General features: G+C 37.9%; 2 protein-coding genes and 1 long non-coding RNA gene across 3 annotated transcripts; 2 read left to right on the top strand and 1 right to left on the bottom strand.

The window, feature by feature from the left end:
• Positions 1 to 845: 845 nt before the first annotated feature.
• Positions 846 to 2,105, top strand: LOC143883158 (uncharacterized). The gene is made up of 3 exons (XM_077386512.1): positions 846 to 1,068; positions 1,277 to 1,498; positions 1,825 to 2,105. The coding sequence occupies exons 1-3, from the start codon at positions 846 to 848 to the stop codon at positions 2,103 to 2,105; spliced, it is 726 nt and encodes a 241-aa protein (XP_077242627.1).
• Positions 2,106 to 4,113: 2,008 nt separating this feature from the next.
• LOC143885468 (uncharacterized) lies at positions 4,114 to 11,317 on the top strand. The gene is made up of 2 exons (XR_013253279.1): positions 4,114 to 9,595; positions 10,652 to 11,317. It is a non-coding gene; the product is annotated as an uncharacterized LOC143885468 (long non-coding RNA).
• A 3,086-nt stretch (positions 11,318 to 14,403) lies between these two features.
• Positions 14,404 to 17,788, bottom strand: LOC143885469 (protein argonaute 2-like). Its single transcript, XM_077389667.1, has 3 exons — positions 17,624 to 17,788; positions 16,223 to 16,610; positions 14,404 to 15,965 (listed from the first exon to the last, which is right to left on the bottom strand). The coding sequence occupies exons 1-3, from the start codon at positions 17,712 to 17,714 to the stop codon at positions 14,738 to 14,740; spliced, it is 1,707 nt and encodes a 568-aa protein (XP_077245782.1). The 5' UTR covers positions 17,715 to 17,788; the 3' UTR covers positions 14,404 to 14,737.
• Between the last annotated feature and the right edge of the window lie 3,137 nt (positions 17,789 to 20,925).

A 20,925-nucleotide genomic window follows, 5' to 3' on the forward strand; every position in this document is an offset into this window, starting at 1 on the left:
TTGAGCATCCTCGGTGTCCTTTATTGAGTGCAGATCGTCCTAGGCAGTGTTGGAGAGTATAATTCAAACGGTGCATGATTTAGTGGGGCCCACCTAACCCCACCCAAGTCTTTGACGTTTTTAAGTATGTGTTTGAGTCGGTCATGGTTTCCAGAGTGAAGTAATTTTTGTTTATTCCTTATCTTAAAGAGTCCAACTGTTAGTGGTGGCCTTTTAGAAGTAGTAGTAAGAAACGTGAGTTTTTTTGTTTTGTTTTGCATCGGCAACAATTCTATTTAAAGGGGCTGATATGGTTATTTGATAGATGAATGGAAAAGTTATGAAACAATACTTTTTGATGAGAAAAAGTTCCACTATATTCTACTGTTCTTATTTCCTCCTTCAATAGAAGCTTGGTTTTTTTTTTCTTTTTTGAATAAGGCAGAATTATATAAAAACAGAACCGAGTTGGTCCTGAAAAGATACAAAGAGAAAAAAAGAAAATACAATAAATCAAGGAGGAAGGTAATCAAACCACTCTAAACCAGATCTAAGAACACCACCCCTAGCTAGAGAATCTGCTTTAGCATTTAAAAGCTTGGTTATTATCTTCTTGTGTTAATTATTTCTTGTTCTTCTATCTTGCTTTATGTTTTCTATTGCATAAAATTCTACAAAGTGGTATCGGAGCATAAGGTCTTGGGATTTCCACAGAGCAGAAAAGCAAGGGCGAATTCAAGAAAACACCGGCAAGGGTTCGGTAAGTTCGCAACAGTAACACCAATTTTTCAAATTTTCAGCAAAGTGTTCCTTTATTTAAAGGTGATAATTTTCAATTTTGGTTTATTAAGATAAATACGTTATTTATGTCTTATGAATTGCGGGAATTGGTGGAGAGTGGTTATGAAAATTTTGCAAAAGAGGAAAGATTAACCGCGGCACAAAAGAATGAATTAAAGGAGAGTAAAAAGAAAGATGCAAGGGCTCTCTTCCTTATCCAACAAGCCATGGATGAACCAATATTTCCAAGGATCATGGCTGCAGCTACATCAAAAGAAGCATGGGATTTGCTTCAAGAGGAATATCAAGGTACTTTGAAGGTAATCTCAGTTAAGTTACAAACCCTTCGTCGTAATTTTGAGAATTTGAATATGAAAAATTCTGAATCAATTCAAATGTTTTTCTCTAGAGTGAGTTCTATTATAAATCAAATTAGAACTTATGGGGAAAAAATTAGTTGATCAAAAAATTGTTGAAAAAGTGTTAAAGAGTCTTCCAAATAAATTTGATCATGTAGTTGCTGCCATAGAAGAGTCTAAAGATTTAACTAAATATTCTATGAATGAATTAATGGGTTCTTGGCAAGCACATGAGCAGAGATTGAATAGGACTATAGAAAATCCACGAGAGCAAGCGTTTCAATCAAAAGTGGATTTGAAGAAAAGATCAGATGATTCAAATAAAAGTTTCCGAGGAGGAAGAGGCCGTGGACGTGGTGGATTCCGCGGTAGAGGAAGAGGTAAAGGCCAATCCAGTGGTTATCAAAGAATTCAAAGTGGAGGTAACAATGAATCTACTTCTTTATTTTGTTCCATTTGTAAAAGATCAAACCATGCTGATAAGGATTGTTGGTATAAGGATAGTGGAAATCAAAATAGAAATTTGCCACAATGTTTTTATTGCAAAAAGTATGGTCATATTGAAAAAAGTGGTCATAAAAAAAGGTTAGGGGACAAGCAACCTATCATGAAGAGAAAAGTGATGAAAAAGTTGAAAAAGAAGATAACGTGTTTGTATCATGTCTTACTGCTAATGTTGAATTGAATGATGAAATATGGTATTTAGATAGTGGTTGTAGTAACCACATGACCGGGAACAAGGATTATTTTCTGGAAATAGATGAAACTATCAAACTACGAGTAAGGATGTGTGATAACAATCATGTTAATGCCCATGGTATTGGTCCCATCGTAATTTCTACAATGGTTGGCAAGAAACAAATTCAAGATGTTATGTATGTTCCTGGGTTGGCTCAAAATTTGCTAAGTTTGGGTAAATTGATAAAAAGGAGTACCGTGCTATCTTTGATGAAGGAGAATGTAAACTACATGATAAGAAAAGTATGAAACTAGTTTTGTCTATTAAGATGACAGAAAATAAGATGTTTCCACTAGTATTTTCAAAACTAGTATTCAATGCTTTTAGTGCATCTAATGATGAATCTATGTTATGGCATATAAGATATGGACATTTGAATTTTGGTGGATTGTCTGTGCTGCAAAAATTGAATATGACTGTTGGTATTCTTTCTTTGAAATATGATGGAAAAGTGTGTGAGGCTTGCGCTTTAAGAAAACACCACCGTGAGCAATTTCTAAGTGGTAAATCTTGAAGAGCATATGAACCTTTGATGCTTATACATGCTGATATTTGTGGGCCTATGCAAACTTTATCTTTGAGTGGGAATAAATATTTCATTCTATTTGCTGATGATTACTCAAGGATGACATGTGTATATTTTCTGAAACAAAAAGATGAGGCTTTCTCTATCTTCAAACAGTTCAAGGCACTTGTCGAAAACCAAAGTGGTCATTCTATTATTACTTTTTGTACTGACCGTGGTGGTGAATTTATTTCCAAAGCGAGTACGGGTAGAAAATACCCGCGGTTCTGCGAGTAGGCTATTCACTAACCCAGACCCAACCCGCGCGGGTTGGGTAAACCCACGGGTAACTCGGCAAATATATATTTAAATTTAAAAAAAAAAAAAACCTTTTGCGGTAACAACGGTTTCATTTTCTATGGACCATAATCCCATAGAAAATCAACGGCAGAGATTGTACTCATAATCCCATTTTCTACTGTATTAAGTTTAGCACCCCCTTTTTTTTTGAATGGTATGTTTAGCACCCCATTACATAAATATTTGGTCAATTGAGAAAAGGGGATTTGCTATGGACCATCGCAAAAGGCATTTCGCGGGCGGGCTGTTGCATGAGAGAGCAACCACATAGAGGCACACATTTTGTCTTATTCATTCAATACATGAGAGGTGGCTGCTCTCTCATGCAACATCCCGCCCTGAGAAAAGATAGTGATAGTGCAATGAAAGGGGGAAGGGATTTACCCCAGTCGCTCATAAGCTACGTATTATTGAAGTATACTAATATTTTCCCTGAAAATACACAGATGAAGATCTACACAGATTTACATAGCTTAGTATACTAATATTATTGGATCATATGTTTTTTTACACGGATTTACACAAAGTTAGTATACTGCAATAATACATAGATTTACAGAGCCGAGAAATTACACAGATTTACATTAGTGTCAAACTAAAATTACACATATGATCCATTCCTTACTTTAAGAAAGCTAAGAAATTTATCTATATTTCTGAACTACATCAGTGTCAAAACCTAACCCTAGTTTTGACGGGTAACCCTCGGGTAGGGTTGCAACTTGGGCCAGGTTTTACCTGACCCGCATCGACCCGACCCGAAAATAACATGGGTCGGGTTTAGAAATCATGGGCCTTGGGTAGGGCCGGGTTTTAAATTGGAAAACCCGACTCAATCTTGGGTAGGGCCCGGCTTAAAGAAAAAAAACCCGAAACCCAAAACTCGACCCAAGTCGTATGGGTGTACTGTGAATTTCTTAAATATCTCTTGAATAACATAGCAAATCATTTTCCAATATATTGGTACAATTGTTTTCATCGAGGTAATCATGTCTTTATGTGAAAATTTAGTGTCCTTAAATTTATACATTTGATGACATAAATTTAGAGATTCTTGGTCTGAAGATTTGTTTTTTTTCTACAATCTTCAAAATTAGTCAACATTCTACGCTGAAAATGAAAACCCGACCCGAGAAACTATCTTGGGTATGGTCGGGTTTACAAATCTTGGGTTTTCCTGTAAAAAATTAGACCCAACCCGATCCGAGATAATTCTCGGGTCGCGTAGGGTTTTGGAAAACCCGACCCGAGTTGCACCCCTACCTGCGGGCATCAGGGCGCGACCTAGAGACCTAGCCGCTGGTCACGGGTGCGGGCCTTTTTTTTGACGGGTAGGGGTGTAAACGAGCCGAGCCGAGCCGAGCTTGGCCAGGCTCGGCTCGGCTCGTTAAGTCAAAGACTCGGCTCGGGCTCGGCTCGGGCTCGAACCAGGCTCGGGCTCGGCTCGGCTCGGTCAGGCTCGGCCAGGCTCGCGAGCCGCTCGCGAGCCTTATCGAGCTTGCGGTGTAAAGTTTCGCACAAGGCAAATGGCGGTAGCAAAAGCAGAAAAATAAGAAAAAACAGTAATCATTACAACCAAAAAAGTAAAATCGGTAAGTTATAATGTTTTAAATAAAAAATTACCAACAAAAAGTTATAAGTTATGACAATTAAGAAGAAAATACTAACAAAAAGTTTAAAGTTATGACAATTACGGGGAAAAAATTAATTTCTTCGTGCCATCTGTGCGTTTTTGCTTTTTCGTGTGATGATGTTGACAACACAGCTGCGTTTTTCTGCGATGATCTTGACAACACAGTTGAATATTTTTTTATAAAAAATGTGGGTTTCTTAACGAGCCGAGCCGAGCCGAGCCTGGCCTAACTCGGGCTCGGCTCGTTAAGCTTAACGAGCTTGGCCAGCCGGCTCGGCTCGGCTCGTTAAGGATTCGAGCCGAGCTCGAGCCGAGCTTTTTTCGAGCCGAGCTCGAGCGAGCTTCCGAGCCCGAGCCAAAATTGACACCCCTATTGACGGGTAATGAAATTGGTACCCGTACCCGCAAATTTTGCTACGGGCCGGGTGTACCCGCGGGTACGGGTGCCATTTTGCCAGGTCTATTTACTGCCCCTCTCCCTTCACCAATCCCCATTAATGCTTGAAATGAAAAAATGAAGAAAAAGGTTAGTTTTTGTTGGTCTTGTTAGGGTTTGTGCTTTAATATATGTTTCTTCTCATTAATGTGTTTTGTAACCCTGTCTTGTATAAGGGTGTATAAGGGTTATTAGTGTTCAAGGTTTTAAATTTTGGTTTCGGCTATAATTTTGGGCTTCACCAAAAACGAAATTTCAGCCGAAATCCCAACATTTCGGTCGAAATTCGGTAAGCCAACAACAGATTTTTCTCCCAAAATTTTTTGTAATTTTGTTTGAAATTTCTTAAACGGATAAAAAAATAATATTTTATCTTAGATTTCGACCGAAATTTGGCACGTTTCGGAAATTTCGGTTTCGGAACGTTTCGGTGTCGGTGTTGACCGAAATCCGAAATTTAAAACCTTATTAGTGTTTGATGACCCTGCTGATAGAGTTGCTACCATTCACTTGAACCCTTGCTAGACACTCCATAACAAGCATGTTGTCACGCCCCTGCCCCGCTGTATAGATAGAGAGATAAGAAGAAAGTGTACGTTAAGTACTTGTAAATAGCTGAACTTCTAAAGCTATTAGATGTCTATTAGATGCTATCTATTAGATGTCTCTTGTGACTATATCGGTGACAAATTGCAAGGAGTTGCATGTTTGTAATTTTTACAGTCTTTTATTTAATCTTAGAGGCAATTACATGGCTGATAGCTTAGAATTGGAGATGAATGTGTTGTGGAGGTAGGAAGGATCAACACTGTCATGTACTAATTAGAATTGGAGATGAATTCCTCAATTCAAAAAGGAGACTTCCTAATTGTAAGACTAAAAATAAGGACTATGAATTTCTTGGGTTTTCTGGATTTGATGTCATATAATTTGCAGATAGCTTCGTTCATCACTTCAAAATTAGTTCCATGGGTGCTTAGTTCCTGAATTGGGTAAGGATTGGACTTTAGTTTGATTATAACAGTTGGACATGTTTCGTGTGTAGAATTTCTTGGTTGTCTCACTAGACGACTCCAAATGATTCTTCCTCGATTTAACATTTGTTACCCATGAAATGAGTATGTTTTTATAGACAGCATCATAACATGAATTGTACAATCTTAGTTGATACCCATTTTTAAGATGAAGAATTTTATTAGCTTTTGGATTTCCACCCATGTAAAAGCATTAAACAATCTTCTTTGAATTGGATTTTTTTACTCTTTTAGAGTCGTATTATAATGACTCACAGAAAAAAAGGAGCTGGAATCTCTCCCTGTTTCTCTATTAGGGTTGAGATTTTTTAGTAAGAAAAGAACAAATACATTTATGCAATTCAAAGCCAGGGAGGTCCTGTTGTGACTGAAATGACAATTACTGGAAGCATCCAAAATTAGTCATTTGGAATAAGTGATGGGTTGTGCAACTGCCATTACTGGAAGCATCCAAAATTAGCTCATGTTTTTATTTTTTTGAAACTTGGTCTTAAGATCTGAATGAAGGGTTAGTAGGTCTGAAGCAATTCTTACAGTTTTTCATTTTTTTTAATTGTTTGCTGTTTTTTTATTCCTTTTTTACTCCTCGGCCATTCGCTTTGCATATAATAATCATGTTATTTTCAACCTAAATTTACTCTCAATCCTGCATAGCACAGGTTGTCCCGTGAATCATTGTACATTGGTGACAAACTACATGGGAATCATTTGATGAATACTTCGTATCATTGTCCATTTATTGTAATATCATAATTTCCTAGAATGATTGTAGCCTCTATATCCAATGCAAACATGAAATAGTTAGTTTATGTCATGTTCCATGTTTCGCTACTTAGTTATACTTTATGTTTTCATTATTTCATAACAATTTGTTTAGGCCATAGTTTTCAGGTTTGCTGTTTGGTTCCATCAAAGCTCAATTCACAGTTCATGATTTTAAGGGTGGTCTATGAACCCAATTAGTTGAGTTTGCTCTGCAATAAACATGTTCAGTTCTTGACATTGATTCACCAATGCCCTTTTAGTTTCGGAGTTTAAGAACCGATTGTGAGTCCAATATTCAATTTTGGACTCACATTACTAACACAGATGACAATCATTCACAAACTTGCATACTAAAGAATATCTACCAAAAATTTGGGAAAATCGTTATTTAAAAAAGATATATTATAAAGCTTTCTTTTTTGGGCCGCCCCGTGCATCATCGCACGGGTCCGTGATACATCTGAGGTCCTGTGATACAAGTTTAATTCTTTATGGAGGGACCAATGCTCAAATACTAGAATTCAAAGGCCATATATCACATCTGAGGTTCTGTGATAGATCAAGAAAAAAGAAAATTATCTCACCTGGTAAAAAATTGAATTTGTCAGCTCAAAAGAACATGTACAATCATGTTTACTTAAACAAATCGTGTCTATTTAAATGAGACATCTTCTTCAGTTTTACGCTTGATAAAAAAAAACTAATTGAAGGAATCTTGGGAGTAATAAGAAGCCATTGCCATTATCAATTGAGACGTCTTCTCCTGAATTATATCCAGTGCTGACAATTTCCAACCTGCCTATACATTGTTCATAATAACAATTGAAATGGCTTCTCATTTATATATCTATCTTGGACAATTTAGAACGGGCCTATACTTATATCAATAATATTTTTTTTAATACATCCATCTGTGACTTTCATATTTCTAGGGAGGAAAGCTAGGAATTCTTCTCTTTTTGCAATGAGTGGGGGTAACATTTCCTTTTATGACATTGGATGGGTGTTTTAGTTATTTTAACATATATATCTTTGCATACGAAAATGTGTGATTGGTTATGTAATAACATTCTTATTCGAAGCCTTTTAATTTTTTTTTTCATTTTAATGCATTTTCTTTACTGCTCTTTTAATTTTTTATCGGCCCTGTGCATCGCACGGGTGTCAAACTAGTATATATAGAAAGCAGAATCCTATAACCGTAGTGCTGCCACGTGGCACCCCCTCTATAGAGAAAGCAGAAAAGCAGAATCCTATAACGTTACAACGTACCGTTTTGTTTTTCAAAAGACACTGTTCCTCCACAAACGTCGCACCTCCTCACCTCCACCCAATTTCCATAAATTTCAGGCATTATGTTTTTTAAAACTATCTTATATTTAAATCGCTGCTCCTTCCTCACTGTTTCTATACATGGGAAGCCAGCCCACAACTAGCAGTTAGATAACTGCACGTATCAATGTGGCTACCGATGAGAAAAAAACGAAACAACATCCACTCTCCCTAATCACTATCCGCAAAAGACGTTTAGGATTTCGTATAGATCTCTCTCCAGAGAACCCTTTTCATATTCCCGATCCAGCAAGAAGAAGAGGTAAGTTATTTTCCCCTTTATTTCGTTTGGGCTTTGGGTTTTTTTGGGCTTCAACTAATTTTTTCCAGTTTTTTCTGAGATTTATTTGGTTCTCTCCTGAAATTTCATTGGGCTTTTCCAGATTCCTTGAGAGATTTTTTTTTGCTTCAGCTATTTCCTTTCATTTTTTTCCTCAAATTTCATTAGGGTTATTTTATAGGGTTTTGGGTTTTTTTTTCTTTTTCAGAAAAAGAGAAGCATTGAGTCAATTCTACTGAGTTTCTAACTGGTAGATATTGATATGTTGCTCTTATTAATCCTGATGGTTTGTTTTCTAATTAGGTGGGTTTGGAAGTTTTTACAATGGAAGCCTTGGAAATGGTAGATTGGTTGCAGTGAAGAAACTAGAAAGGTTCTTACCAAATGGGAAGAAGGAATTCATCAGTTTCTGTTGGAAATATGCACTTATCCTCAAGCCAGTTATTGCAAATTGTGATTTGTATTGTATCCCTATCAACATGGTAGTTAATTAATATTGAATCACTGATTATTAGATTTCCAAAATTCCTACCGGTGTTTTACCTAAACCCCTCTCTTTATGTAGTAGAATTAAGGAGTTCTTCAGGTGATTTGAATTTATATTGTATCCCTATCAACATGGTAGTTAATTAATACTGAATCATTGATTATTAGATTTCCAAAATTCCTACAGGTGTTTTACCTAGACCCATCTCTTTATGTAGTGGAATTAAGGAATTCTTCTGGTGATTCTTCTTTGTATTCTTATCAAATTATTACCCTGCCCTCTTTATTTTTTCTTTTCTCCTCCATGCAAGAAAAATGCTTTCGTTTAAATCTATTTTTTCCCAATTTATTAATTATATGTTTTATGCTTGAGTCTAGGAATTTACCATTTCAATCAATAATGAAATTGTTTTCAATTTATTTATTTGGTTCTCTACCTTGCAGTTTGAAGAATATTAAATCATATTAACTACTCAAATGATGCTCTTTCAATAAAAAACTCAAATGATGTTTACTGTCGGACTGATTTATAGCCTTTGATATATCTGGAGATTTGCAACTTGGCCAATGAGGGCTCTATGCACCCAATTCCATTTGATTACTTTCATCACAAGCATGTCTAGGTAATTCAGGTGAACCTTTTCCTTCACTTTCGAAGATTGATCATAGGTATTCACTTGCAGACACTGAGTAGTGCTGTTAAATTACATGATGATCCATGCTCTGTTCTTGCATGCCAGACATGTTGTAAGCCTATCATTTCCTTTGACTAATCATCTTAGTTTCTTTCATTGATGTTTATATGGTGCCATTTGTCAATTTTGCAGGATGTTTACGGTTTACCTTGAGATATCCTCCAAAAAATTTATGAGGATGCACTTCAGTAACTGTTGGCCTTATTAGCAAAGTAAATACCTTCTCTTTACATAAATAAATGTCTTTCTCCCTCTCCCTCCCTCCCTCCCTCCTTCCCTCCCCCCCTTCTCTCTCTCTCTCTCTCTCTCTCTATATATATATATATATATATATATATATATATATATATATATATATATGTTTGTGCTCTTAAAATGTCAGATTAATTAGCTTATATACAAGGAAAATATATTTTTCCATACTAGACGAATAGTAGTTTAAAATTCTTGCCCCTCTAATAGCTACTGCTTAGAGGGAGCATGCTAGACATCATACGTGTTTAAGATAAATTGTTGCTTCTGTTTTCAAGAGATGGATTATTTTCATCCATTTCAAAATACTTGAGTTCTAAATCTATATAGAACTATTATTACAGTTTTTACAGTTTAGTATGTGTCTATTGATGATGTTAATGTAAAGCGATATGGTATGGAATGCATAATACTATGTAGATTGAAACTTTTTCTATGGTCCTTCTGAAGTCTAACAGACCAAAATTAAGAAAAAAAGATCATAAGTCTAAGATGCCAAAATGAAGGATGAAATTCTGCTTTCTATATATATACAGGATTAATATTAATATTAGGGATTTGCTAGGGAATTCCGCAGAAAGGCATTTTGCACCTGTCTTTTTCATGTGAGAAACCAAAAGAGGTTTCTTATTCTAAAGGGCCTTCCACATAACGTTTCCACTTTCAAACGAGTTATTCCTTCCGTCCCTTTTCTTCCTACCAATTTTATTAACAAACGCATGAAGGCTTGGCAAAAGAGCCGACTGCTTTTTCAATTTCTTTGCCGGCCGGCATGAAATACAGCAAAAACTGAGATATCTATCTTATTTTGTTTGTACATTTTGGAAGATTATGTTGGTAGGGTTTTCCGGTGCTTCTTTTGGGTGGGTAAACTGGAGTTTGGCGGGACCCCAACCCCAACCAGAATTTGTTTAAGATTTTTTTCTTCTTCTATTCATTGATTTTGGTTTTCTTTCCTTCTGTTTTCTGATTTGTTATTGGCACTGTTTTCTGATTTGTTATTGGCATGGATGCAGGTAGAAGTGACACAACCTTATCTGTGATGGTTTCTGTAATGTTTCTTTCTTGGGCCTTCATAATCCCATCCTGTCTATTTCTTTTTGGATGATATCTGTTGATCTATATCCGAATTGGCTTAATGAGTTCTCAAGGTTTTCAGTATTAAAAAATGTTTTTTCATTTTTAGGGATTTTGCAGATGATGGGGTTTCTCTTCATGAAATTTATCCCTTGATATCAAAGCTCCATGGCTTTTCATTTGGACATGATACTTTTAGGAATTATTGCATCCCATGGAGATGTGATCAACATGAGTTTCCCGGATGAGGTACACACGAAACCATTGTAAGGACCCTCGAAGAAGAGAACATCTGATAGCAAATGTTGTACAGGGGATTAACAGGAAGGATGAAATGCACCCTCGGAGAAGAGATCATTTGTTTTATCTTTTTTAATTTTCTTTAATTTTTTACCATTTTGTTTATTTCACATGATGCTGAATTTGGATTTTTGGACAAACTGGTACTTAGCTTCCAAAGCTTTGGTGCAGGAATTTGTATTCCTCTTTACACCAAGGAAAACTTGATGCTGAGACTTCCTCTTACTCTTTGTAATTTTGATTTTTACTATTATGAAAAGGCTACTTTGTGACTTAAAATATGCTACTTTGGGACTCTTTTTACATGGTGTTGCAGTGTTATATCTTTGTAATGTTATCAGTTGGGTTTCGCGCATTTTTCTTTCAAACAACAACAATTTGTAGTTGCTATCTTGCTTACAATGGAGAAAGCTTTAGGCTGTCTTTTTCTTTGTTTTCCGTTCCTGTGCAACGCACGGGTCTGCAACTAGTAGTAATAAAATGTGGCGTGCCCTTGTTATGGCATAGTGGGCTCTGCCATTGATTGATCTGAACCGTCCATTTGATGGGCATTGTGTCGGATCCGACATGGCCCGATAATCAGAAATCATTCAATCCTAACTACTACTTTGTAGCCATGAAAGTTGGACAGCTAAAAACTACACAGAAGCTACACTACACGTTCAACCACAAAAATACACATTATTTGATGCTATGAATCTATGATTCATCAAAAGCTTGATTTCGCAAACATTCGGAGGGATAGGATCATCCTATGGATTAATGCCCAACAAATGAACAGCTTAGATCCTTTAAAGTGGGGCCACTGAACATTCTGAAAAACACTGGACTTCACGTTCACGTAGAGTGATAAATCGACCCCCATATATCTTAAATCGCCCCCCTATGTGTCTAACTCAGAGGAGAGAGAGAGAAAGAGACATAGGGGGTCGATTTATCACTGCCCGACTTCTCGTTCACGAAACATATAAAGGGAAATAATATTTTCCCCGTAACGGTTTTCATTAAGTTCTAAAGGCAAAGGAAAACGTTACAGGGGTGAATTTATCCTCAAGAGTGAACCATTCTCACGGAAACCATTTTGGGGAGGGGGATTTTATCCGTCAAGGGGGGAAAATATCATTTCCCCATATAAAATCTTATATTACGATAAGCCTTGTTTGGATTGCTGAAATTTTATGGAAAAGTTTGGAATGAAAAAATATTTCTTAAATTTTGTACTTTTCACAAAGAAAAAAAGACAAATTGAGCCATTTAAAAAAAAAAAGATAATTTGAACCAACCCTATTCAATTTGACAATTTTCATTTAGAGAGGGACCTTTAATTTATGATAATATCTCTCTAAATTAACCATAATTATATCATTTTCCTCTAAATTATGTAAAGAAAGAAATTTCCTCAATAAAATATTTTCCTTTGGAAATGGTTTTCTTGCAATCCAAACTGGAAGTAGAGAAATTATATGATAAGGGGGTACAAACACGTAAAGTTGATCCCATTCTTGATATTTGATCCAACAGCGGCTCACTTTCTGTCACGCCCCGACACCCCGTGTAAATATTGTCTTGGGAGAGGGGAAATCCACATATATAGCGTAGAAACTTTTCCTCCCTTTCTGATGTGGGATCTCACTAGACCGACAAACTGGTAACCCGCGTGGGTACGGGTACGACCCATGCGGGTACGATACCAGCGGGTACGGGTAAAAAAATACTCGTGATTCTACGGGTAGGTTTTTTATGTAACTAGGCCCAACCCGCGCGGGTTGGGTAAACCCGCGGGTAACCCGGCAATTTTTTTCTTAATTTTTTTTTATGTTTGATTTTCACGAGCTTTATCTTTCTCAGGAGATGAAGAAGCCCTTCTATAGTTCTATTGCCCAACAACTTTTCTGCTACACAAAATGTAAATTACATAATTATTGAATCTTGATGGGGATAATTCTAGTAAAGATAATTCTAGTGTTGTCAATTATTTCTAATTAAGGGGATCTAATCGATTAGGGTTTTGATGGGTTTATAATTTATAAGTGGGTTCGGGACTTCGGGTTGTGGTGTTAGGGTTTGGGGAGATGGCAGATGAAGTGGTGGTTCAATGGCAATTGGGCCGGTGGCGGATGGTGGTGGTTAGAGGCGGATGGTGATAGTAGCAAAGTTGGGTTAGGATTTGGGTGAGTAGAGGTGGTGAAGGCGGTGATAGGACAGGCGGCTTTGGCGGCGGTGTGGCTGTCGACGGTGGCCGGAGATGGGAGAGGTGGTGGCTGCAGTGAAGTGGTGGTCTTCTTCTCCAATACTCCAACTTTCTTAGTCTCTTGTTTCGTCACTGGTGATTGGTTGGAGAGGGAAGGAGAGAAGTGAAGAAAAAACAAATGAATCGACTTTTGTCTACTGTTTTTTAGTATTTACTAACCCTAGGTATGTAACCCGCGGGCACCGGGGCCCGACCCAGACCCACCCGCTGGTCACGGGTATGGGCGGGTACGGGTATATTTTTTGACAGGTAGGGAAATAAGTACCCATACCCGCGAATTTACCTACCGGCCAGGTGTACCCCCGGATACGGGTGCCATTTTGCTAGGTCTAGATCTCACACTTTTTGAGAAGTTGTTGGATCAAATATCAAGGGTGGTAATTCCATCCTACCATCTTTACGTGTTTGTACACCCTTTCATCATATAATTTCTCCTAGGAGTATTCTTCTCTCAATGGGAATCCAAAATTATCAAACTCACCAAATTTTTGTAGGTAAAAAAAAAAAACTGAAATATCATTTACTCTAATCAGGAATTTTGTAATGACAGTCTCCATCAGTAAACTAATTCATTTCGCAATCCGAGGTGCTGTTGTTGAGCTCGGCTGCCTGGGACGATATGCACTCAAGAATGGACACCGAGAGAACCCTCGGATGCTCAAGCCAAAACGGAGCACCATACAGTATGAACTGAACCCTCATGGTAGGAAGAGCTTCAAGGAGGGAGGGAGTGAAAGATGATCGTCGTTGCTAAGTAACCATTTAACAGCATATAATTCAAATAACATGATTAGATGATCGCATTTAAGAAGTACTAAAATGGATCATCCCCCTCTTATAGGCTGTTTTCGATGAAGACTTCTCTCATTCTTGCCGAGAAAACTAAAAAACCAGGAAGATCCTATTAGGCAAACCAGACCCGTTTCTCCAGACCCAGTAAAATACAATTCCATGAATCATAGTGAATTGACAAACTTAGCCATTTGCCAATGACCCACAAATGGATAATTAAAAAAGAACAATAGGTAAAATATGAGTTAAATCCGCACTTACTGAATGGATAAGAATGCCCATTTCCTGCAATTTTTACCCTTCGGTATAAAGAGAGCAGATGGACTATAGATGTCCCACATTCTCCAGTTGTTTTTTTTAAAGATAATTTGCATTCATAATATAAATATTACAAACACAAGATGAGTATGTCCTCGTTCTTTATTTATACATTACTAGACTGAAAAGAAACATTTCCCAAAACACACTCAAGCAAGCCACAAATCCTAAGAAACACATAAAAAAGCAAGCGATCAACGTCCTAAAATTCAAACAACAAACCCACAAATCTGCTAAATACTCCTAGAGCAATTCTTACCAACATAGTGAATGGATCCTACCAGCACTTGCCAACCATCCCTTCTACATCTCGAAGAACATGAGATTCTCACTATCTTTATGCATCTTCGGGAAATCCACCCCTTCATGGTAGAGGCGCCCCCTGTAGGCAGGCATAGTAGACAGGAGGAACCAATGAAACTGGCTTAGTGCAGTAGGAAAATGAGTAACAGAGGTTGTAAATGAGCCGTTGCATCTCGCTCGAAGAAAACCCATGCTCATCCCAGAGGACGTGATAGTGAGTTGGCTCACTTGTGCAAAGGATCCCATTATTATGGGTGCAAACATAGAAATCAAAACCGATTGTAGTGTCGATAATTGTCCCTGGAGGGATGTTACCTCTCTTTCCCATAAGATGTGGCTTCTGCACCCCCACGAGTGTGATGGTTGGGGAGTACCCATTTGACTTGATAGCTTTCTTAAGATCATCCAGCTCTTCGGTTAGAACCTTGTCGCTCTTGCTAACCCCATTGAGAAAGAAAATAATCTTCCCCGGCTTGATCTTGTTCTTGCAAGCATAGGCTTGTATAAGCTCCAAACACATCTCACCAAGCTTCCATATCTTCTTAGTGCCGTGGGGGTGTGCACAGATCCTAGCAGCATATCGGTTTACTCCGGGCCAGTTCATGCTGGCAGCAATAGAAGCAATTGATGGGCTTGAAGTGTTAAAACCACTAGGGTGGTTGACATCGGCACCAATGAAGATAACATGGCGATCATCATCGAGATGAGGGAGGCGATTAAAGAGACTGATGGTGCTGTCCCCAACCTTGGAACTGATCTTGAGGGCGAGGTAAGTTAGGTATTGGTCTTTGAGTTCGTTGGCAAGGTAGCTCATACAACACTGGGTTTTGATTCCAATGTCTCTCTCACAAATTTGCTTGATAATCTCGTACCCATTGTGGCGTTCTGCCATCACACAGATAAGAATCTGCAATCGTCTCTCCGCACGCTTATGAACATAGGTAAGGAGTCCATAGAGTTGATTGTAGTTGGAAAGCACGTTCATGTTCGATCCATGGTAAAACAGAGGAGTCTCTTCCATCTGGATACCGAGCTTGTTGCAGTGTTGGGCAAGATATTGAGGAAATGATTGAACCATCGGTTTGTGCCATTTACATGTGGGATTTTGGCTAAAGTCAAGGACTGACCATCGCTTGATATGCTTTCCAGCCTTATTAAGGAGGTTCCATTGGCCATCTCCTTCAGGAGGTTTCAAATTGGGTTGTTTGAGAACCCGGGTGGTCACTTCTGTCATTTCTTCTGATATTTTCTCGCTCACAGCAATACCAAAATGTTGGGCAATCTCTCCCCTATTTAAAAAAAATAATTAGGAGAACGAGAAAATAGTTAGGCAAATGAAAATTCAGAACTATTTGTATAACAAGTGAGATTCACAAATTGCAGGTTACAGAAACGGTCAGAAGATAGAGAAGGTGTACTCAATGATATTTGGCATATAGAATATAAGATCATATATAAGCCAATATCATTCCTTGCGAAAAAGAACCAAATAATGACCAAAGGAAAAAAAACTCAAATAGGTGATAATAAAGTGTTATGTCCATACCCACGCGGTCCATCACTTGAACTAACCACATCCATTCCTTGTAGGATCTCCCGCAGGATTGATGGTTGAATCCCTTCATAGAGCCTTGTGAGCTCTGGAGAATTTACTGGCTTTATAGTGAAAGTATAAGTATGAGGACTGATATCCTCTCCCTTGGGCACTGTCACTTTGAATCTACCAGTTGGTAGTTCTACTGCACTGTGGATGTTCTTCTCACCATCATAGGCTATCGCTGAACTTGGAAACAGCGTTGGGTATTCAGAAAATAACTTGTTCGCTACCATAAGCGCATCCGATTTGGAAACATTAGTATTGGGTCTGAACGGTTCCTCAAGTTTGATGTCAATATCATAGCGACGGATAATCATTTCAGGGTGGAACTTGATCTCTGTGAATTAGATAGATAAATCAGCTAATCTTGTAAACTCATGAATCAAAATTCGAAACTAAATGTGGCAATGACAGTTTCAACTAATGTATAAGGCATAACAAGGGTCATTGAAATAAAAATCAGAGTTAAATAAAGAAAAAGGATACTTTTTATTTGACGAATCTTTTTTTGTCTTTAAATATTTATATCCAAAGGAAAAAACAAAAATACAAAAAATTCAACAAAGAAAAAAGAAATAAAAAAATGACTTTATTCACATATGTTGTGTCTATTACATTAAAATTTAATCCTGAAGTCAAGTGTGGTTTTCCTGCACTATTAATCCCAAAACGCCCCAACTATTTTTCATAAAATCCATCACATTGGAAATTTCCAATCCTAATTAAAACATTTACTAATGATATTTCTACTCATAAAAATTTAACTTTAAAAGGACTTATTTTCATGAGGTTTTCTTGCAACTGTTAATCCTAAAAGGATCCAATTATTCATTATAAAATCCATCACATCGAAAATTCCAAATCCTAACTATCACTTTATGAAAATTATTCAAACAACCCATTTAATCTCCACTGCAGGAAAAGCAAATAACATTCAAACTTACAAGAAACGCCTAATTAAAAAGCAATTTCTTAACAAAAAAATTCTTATCTTACAACAATTACCATACAAAATAGCCAAAAGATGGGAACCTGGTATAGTTTTTATACGGTGTAAGCCCTTATACTCCCGTATTATTCAAAAATCATTTCTATAGGATGATCCCAACCCTCCGATCTATAGATCGAACAGCTATTATCATCCTATAGAAATGATTTTTTGGGCACAACCTATTTTTTCTTTTGTACGTTATGGCCCATCACACGGACGGTTTGGATCATCCTATAGTAGGATCCGTACAGAACTTTTTGAAAAATATGGGACTATAAGGGCTTACACCATATAAAATCTCCTAATTTTAATGAAAGAAAAAGAAAGGGGTCTTTAATGATTGAAGAGATGAAGATTACCAGATGTGCTCGAAGCACCGATGGTTTCGTACTGAGTATTTCCTCCTTCACCACCACCACCGCCACCACCATGGCCAGAATGATTTTCCATCACCACTACTTGTGTGCTACTAAACAGAGAGGACGGATTTGTCACGGAAATAAGCCAGAGGTGGAGCTTTAAAGTAGAGAGAGAAAGAGAGAGAGAGAGTGTGTGTGTGTGAATGTGCAATGACTGAAATCCCTTTTGTTTGGTCACCAAGTTTCAACAGAGTACTCAAATCAAGTGTATAAACTATTCAATATAGATTAGTAGAGATTTAAAATGGGATAAGACCGTATAGTCCAGTATTTCTTTTTTTTTTTAACAAAAAGTATTGTACGGCCCACACCATAAGATGATCCAAGGCGTCCATTTGATGGGCTCCAATGTGAATAGGTTGTGCCCAAAAAATTGTTTCCATAGTATGATCCTAGCCCTCCGATCTATAGATGAACTGCATATTTTGGAAACCTCCATAGATTGGGGTAAGCCCGTATTGTGCAGTATTTTGAAAACATGTTGTACGGCCCACACCTTAGGATGATCCAAACCGTGCATTTGATGGGCTACAATGTAAATAGGTTGTACCCAAAAAAACTGGGTCCATAAAATGATCCTAGCCCTCCGATCTATAGATGAACTACGTATTGTGGAAACCTCCATAGATTGGAAGGTTGGGATCATCCTGTGGAAATGATTTTTGGGCACAATCTATTTACATTGTAGCCCATCAATGGACTGTATGGACTGTCTAGTATTTTTTGAAAAACACTAGAATATATGGGCTTACACAGTATAAAATTTCAAATTACTAGACACCCTAATTTCCGTATATATGATGAATTTTTCATGCAATAGAGACCGTTGATCCTCACTCATCTATGGAAAAGGACAAAGTAGTCATTTAAATTCGTAAGAAGTTTCCAGAGCAATAAAGGGCAACGTGGCCTTTAAAATTAGTGGTAAGTTTCCATAGCTATAAAGGGCAAAGTAGTCATTTAAATTAGTGGGAAGATTCTAGAGAAAGAAGCTTGGCTTCCTAGTTTCTTGAGTCTTAGAACACAGCGTGTTTGTGTAGCCGGTGGAGACCACAAATGATTCTAGTTCGGAAAGAAGTATTTTGTTGCCTCGTTTCAAACCGCGTCAAGTGTCACTTTCATCCGTACACTATCTGTTAGTAGTCGTTTCCTTCCGTCTTCCTCTTTCCATCTTCTGCTCTTCTATCTTTTGTTCCCTCAAACCTAACCCGGCCCAACCCATGCCTCATGTTGAGGATGGTCAACCCTAACCCAACCTGATGGTGCCGGAATCTGGGTCTGTGATCGTGTGGTGGATAGAGGGCCTCCGTCCAATATCTACAATCACAGACAAATGGGGTCAGGGGTCCGGGGTGGGTCCCAGACGACCACTTCGACACCCAAGTCAGATTCTAGCTCAATCGTATTGGAGGTGACAAGGGTGGGATATGTGTAGACTTGTCTAGAGAAGATTAGGAGAATTTTGGTAGTGTGTTTGGTAGTTTCTATAGATGAACTGCATATTGTGGAAACTTCCATAGATTGGGGTAAGTCCGTATAGTCCGGTATTGTTTCAAAACATGCTATATGGCCCACACCATAGGATGATCCAAACCGTCCATTTGATGGGTGTAAATAGGTTGTGCCCAAAAAATCATTTCCATAGTATGATCCTAGCCCTCCGATCTATAGATGAACTGCATATTGTGGAAACCTCCATGAATTGGAAGGTTGGGGTCATCCTATGGAAATGATTTTTGAGCGCAATCTATTTACATTGTGGGCCCATCAATGGACTGTATAGTATTTTTTGAAAAATACTAGAATATATGGGCTTACACAGTATAAAATATTTGAACCAACAAAACCTTGGGTTCATTTCTATCTTGGCCGTCCGAAATAACTAGAGACGGATGGATGCTTGACACGTTTTGAAAAACTTTTTGGAACACTGAAGTTATTGATTACTTTTTGGAACGCTACCGTTATCTTTTCTCACTTCTCTTGGTAACGTTATTGAGTACGTCTCTTTTGGCTTAAAATCTTTTCCCTTTTCTTTTGGTCATCAATATTTCCGCCGTCGGCGTACCCACTTTTGCCTTAGAATCTTTTCCCTTCTCTTTTGGTCCTCATTATTTCCGCCGCTGGCGTACCCACTTTTGGCTTAGAATCTTTTCCCTTCTCTTTTGTTCTTTATTATTTAGCCGGCGTACTGATTATTTCCGCCGGCGTATCTCACTTTTGGCTTGATATCTTTTCCCTTCTCTTTTGGTCCTCTCATTATTTACGCTGCCGGCGTACCCACTTTTGGCTTGAAATCTTTTCTTTTATCTTTTGGTCCTCATTATTTACGCCGGCGTACTCATTATTTCCGCCGGCTTACCCACTTTTGGTTTAGAATCTTTTCCCTTCTTTTTTTGTCCTTATTATTTACTTCGGCTTACCCACTTTTGGCTTAGAATATTTTTCTTATCTTTTGGTCCTCATTATTTACGCCGGCGTACCCATTATTTCCGCCGGCGTACCCACTTTTGGCTTAGAATCTTTTCCCTTCTCTTTTAGTCCTCATTATTTCTGCCGCCGTACCCATTTTTGGCTTAGAATCTTTTCCCTTCTCTTTTGATCCTCATTATTTACGCCAGCGTACCCCATTATTTTCATTGGCGTACCCCATTATTTCCATCGGCGCACCCACTTTTGGCTTAGAATCTTTTCATTTCTCTTTTGGTCCTCATTAATTCCACCGGCGTACACCCTATTTCCGCTTACACCCTATTTCCACCGGCGTACCCCTTAATATTCCGGCGGCGTACTCTCGAATCCAGCGGCGTCCTCAGCCAAAAGAGACTTGTAACATCGCCGTTCTAAACCAAAAGAGATGTATTCAATAACGTTACCGTTATAAGCCAAAAGAGAAGTGAGGACCAAAAGAGAAGTGAAAAGTTTCTAAGCCAAAAGAGAAGTGAGAAAAGATAATGATTGACTTTGGGTTGTCAGCGTTCCAAAAAGTTTTCCAACACGTGTCAAGCATCCATCCATCTCCAGTTATTTCCGACGGTCAAGATAGAAACGAACTCAAGGTTATGTAGGTTCAAATACACATTCAGACGAACCAAATGAAGCCTCATGTAACGCGCCAATTTAGTGGGCAGTAAGGAAAAAGGAAGCTGAATGACGCTTCTGTTGATGTCAGAAGGGTATCAGGGTCTTTCTCCCACCCGATTTTGAAGATTAGCCCGTTTTTTATTCTTGTTTTAAAAGGG

Source organism: Tasmannia lanceolata, unplaced genomic scaffold, assembly GCF_043159265.1.
Source record: "Tasmannia lanceolata isolate RefF3 unplaced genomic scaffold, GAP_Taslan_0.1 ptg000008l, whole genome shotgun sequence".
Lineage (NCBI taxonomy): Eukaryota > Viridiplantae > Streptophyta > Magnoliopsida > Canellales > Winteraceae > Tasmannia > Tasmannia lanceolata.

Excerpts from the sequence above, each read along its gene's own strand:
- LOC143883158 (XM_077386512.1), top strand. The coding sequence starts at position 846 with ATGTCTTATGAATTGCGGGAATTGGTGGAGAGTGGTTATGAAAATTTT. Across the intron at positions 1,069-1,276 it reads GCTTCAAGAGGAATATCAAG|TTGCTGCCATAGAAGAGTCT; the intron begins GTACTTTGAAGG and ends TTGATCATGTAG. Across the intron at positions 1,499-1,824 it reads ATTCCGCGGTAGAGGAAGAG|ATAGTGGTTGTAGTAACCAC; the intron begins GTAAAGGCCAAT and ends TATGGTATTTAG.
- LOC143885469 (XM_077389667.1), bottom strand. The coding sequence starts at position 17,714 with ATGGAAAATCATTCTGGCCATGGTGGTGGCGGTGGTGGTGGTGAAGGA. Across the intron at positions 16,611-17,623 it reads CGGTGCTTCGAGCACATCTG|AGATCAAGTTCCACCCTGAA; the intron begins GTAATCTTCATC and ends TCTAATTCACAG. Across the intron at positions 15,966-16,222 it reads TCAAGTGATGGACCGCGTGG|GGGAGAGATTGCCCAACATT; the intron begins GTATGGACATAA and ends TTTTTTAAATAG.